General features: G+C 31.9%; 1 protein-coding gene across 1 annotated transcript in view; it reads left to right on the top strand.

Moving 5' to 3' along the window:
- The first annotated feature begins 260 nt into the window (after positions 1-260).
- The window catches only part of bbs5 (Bardet-Biedl syndrome 5), a 7,117-nt gene continuing 4,883 nt past the window's right edge, over positions 261-2,494 (top strand). Inside the window, exons 1-5 of the mRNA XM_073846158.1 lie at positions 261-438; positions 1,796-1,878; positions 1,978-2,043; positions 2,314-2,363; positions 2,443-2,494. The exon at positions 2,443-2,494 is cut by the window's right edge and continues 76 nt beyond it. Coding sequence (XP_073702259.1) covers positions 377-438; positions 1,796-1,878; positions 1,978-2,043; positions 2,314-2,363; positions 2,443-2,494 — 313 coding nt within the window. The 5' untranslated portion in view covers positions 261-376. The remainder of the gene's footprint in view (positions 439-1,795; positions 1,879-1,977; positions 2,044-2,313; positions 2,364-2,442) is intronic.

Genomic DNA, 2,494 nt, shown 5'->3' with positions numbered 1-2,494 from the left:
CAAGGGACTCATGAACAACTACCACTAAACAAAATACACAGCAGTGGATCATGGTAAACATCTTTTAGGTGAAATATCTCTCAGTATATATCCCACATAGACTACTGCTTTAAACACATATCATTCGTGACAGCTATTGTTATGTAACCATATACAAACACACAAGCTAAAGCAAACATGATAAATCTACTTTTAGATGATTCGCGGTTTGTCCCTTCCGGCGCGCCGTGTTCACTGATGTTACCGTGGTGACGTGAAGACGCTCTGCGCTAAATCCTCTTACAGAGCGACTGCATTTCAGTCAACACAATAGAAGGAAAAACGTATTTACTTTTGTTTAATTTGCTTGTAAAACCGCTGACAGTAAGGACCGGTCATGGCCTCGGTGTTAGACGCACTCTGGGAGGACAGAGACGTGAGATTTGACATCACTCCGCAGTAAGTCTTCGGGCTAATCTGCTAGCTCAGAGGCTAATGACTTTGTTTGTTAAATCAGATACATTAATAGTGAACTAGGATCGTGTTTTTTGCATTTTACACGTCGATAGACGTGCATTATACGTGCTAGTGTTGCCATAGGAAATGTTTGTTGTAATCACACAGGCCTCCAGACTGGAGCGCTAGAAACCCAGAGCAAATAACTGAATATATTTACATTCGTGTCAGTCTGTGAATGTAACGTTAAGTGATTAACTCAGTAAGGTTGACAGTTTTTAAACTAATTACTAATTATTACATATAATTATAAAATATAAATACATACCCTAACGTTACCAGTCAAACGTTTTTGAACAGTACGATTTTTAATGTTTTTAAGAAGTCTCTTCTGCTCACCAAGCTTGCATTTATTTGATCCAAAGTACAGAAAAACAGTAAAATTCTGAAATATTTTCACCATTTAAAATAACTGTTTTCTATTTGAATATATTTTAAAATGTAATTTATTCCTGTGATTTCAAAGCTGAATTTTTAGCATCATTACTCCAGTCTTCAGTGTCACATGATCCTTCTGAAATCGTTCTAATATTCTGATTGGCTGCTCAAAAAACATTTATTATTATTATTATGTTGAAAACATTTGAGTAGATTTTTTTCAGGCTTCTTTGATGAATAGAAAATTCAGAAGAACAGCTTTTTTTTTCTTTTTACAAAAAATATTTTAAATTTCAGATAAACGCTGATTCTTGAATATTTCTATTCATCAAAGAATCCTGAAAAAAATGTACTCAACTGTTTTAAATATTGATTATAATAATAAAAATATTTCTTGAACAGCAAATCAAAATATCAGAATGATTTCTGAAGGATCATGTCACACAAGACTGGAGTAATGATGCTAAAAATTTAGCTTTGATTTCAGGAATACATTACATTTTATAATATATTCAAATAGAAAACAATTATTTTAAATTAATATTTAAATTTTACAAAATTTATTTTTGCTGTACTTTGGATCAAACAAATGCAGGCTTGGTAAAAAAACTTTAAAAAAAAAAACCTTTGGTCTGGTAGTGTAGAAAATAAACATAATACACAAAAAGCATTAGATTTTATTTGGACTACACATGTTTTGCTAAAACTACAAGGTGCTTCCAAGGGAAAAAAGTAATGTTATACAAATATCCACTTCTCAATTATTGGTTTACTTAACAAAATCATGGTACTGGTTTACATTTTAAAGAAAGAATATTTAGTTATTTTTTTATGTGTGCCTGTTTTTTAACATTTAAAATCAACCATTTAGTATTTTATTCTTTTCTCAGACCAAAGTAAGTGATTTTATGTTTCATTTAAGGCAGATGAAAACCAGACCAGGTGAAGCGCTCATCGACTGCCTGGATTCAATCGAGGACACAAAGGGAAATAATGGTGATAGAGGTGATTAAAACTATTATTTCAGCCTTGTTACCTGTGGTTATCTTTGTTTATGGACATGAAGTTGTCATAATTGTGACATCTTGTTTCGTCTTTATATAGGAAGACTCCTGGTGACCAATTTAAGGATAATTTGGCATTCACTGGCACTGCCAAGAGTCAACTTGTGTGAGTATTTGAGAAGTATTCAATAAAAAATCTCTGTTTAAGCTTTTTATACACTCTCTATTGAACAAAATAGAATTAACCCTCTTGATGCTGGTGTTCACTACAGTGGAAAGATCTTAAATCACATTTTTTATTGCACTGGACAGATGTAGCTCTTTAATAAAACATAATTTTGATTATTTTCTTGTTTTTAAGTAAAAAAAATAATTTGTGCATCAGAGGGCTGTTTAACATCAGTTGGTGGTTTATTCTATTTTTATTTATTAACAGCTGTGGGATACAACTGCATTATTAATATCACCACCAGGACAGCAAATTCAGTGAGTCGTTTTGTTTCATTGTTTCATCAAATCTTTTTTAATTTTTAATAATGATGCCAAATTCCCTCTTTTTTTCCAGAAACTGAGAGGTCAGACTGAAGCGCTTTACATATTAACCAAATCTAATAACA

This window comes from Garra rufa, chromosome 8 (assembly GCF_049309525.1).
Source record: "Garra rufa chromosome 8, GarRuf1.0, whole genome shotgun sequence".
Classification (NCBI taxonomy): Eukaryota; Metazoa; Chordata; class Actinopteri; order Cypriniformes; family Cyprinidae; genus Garra; species Garra rufa.
Note: the sequence above shows the minus strand (reverse complement) of the source record. Positions and strands in the feature narration are given on the sequence as shown.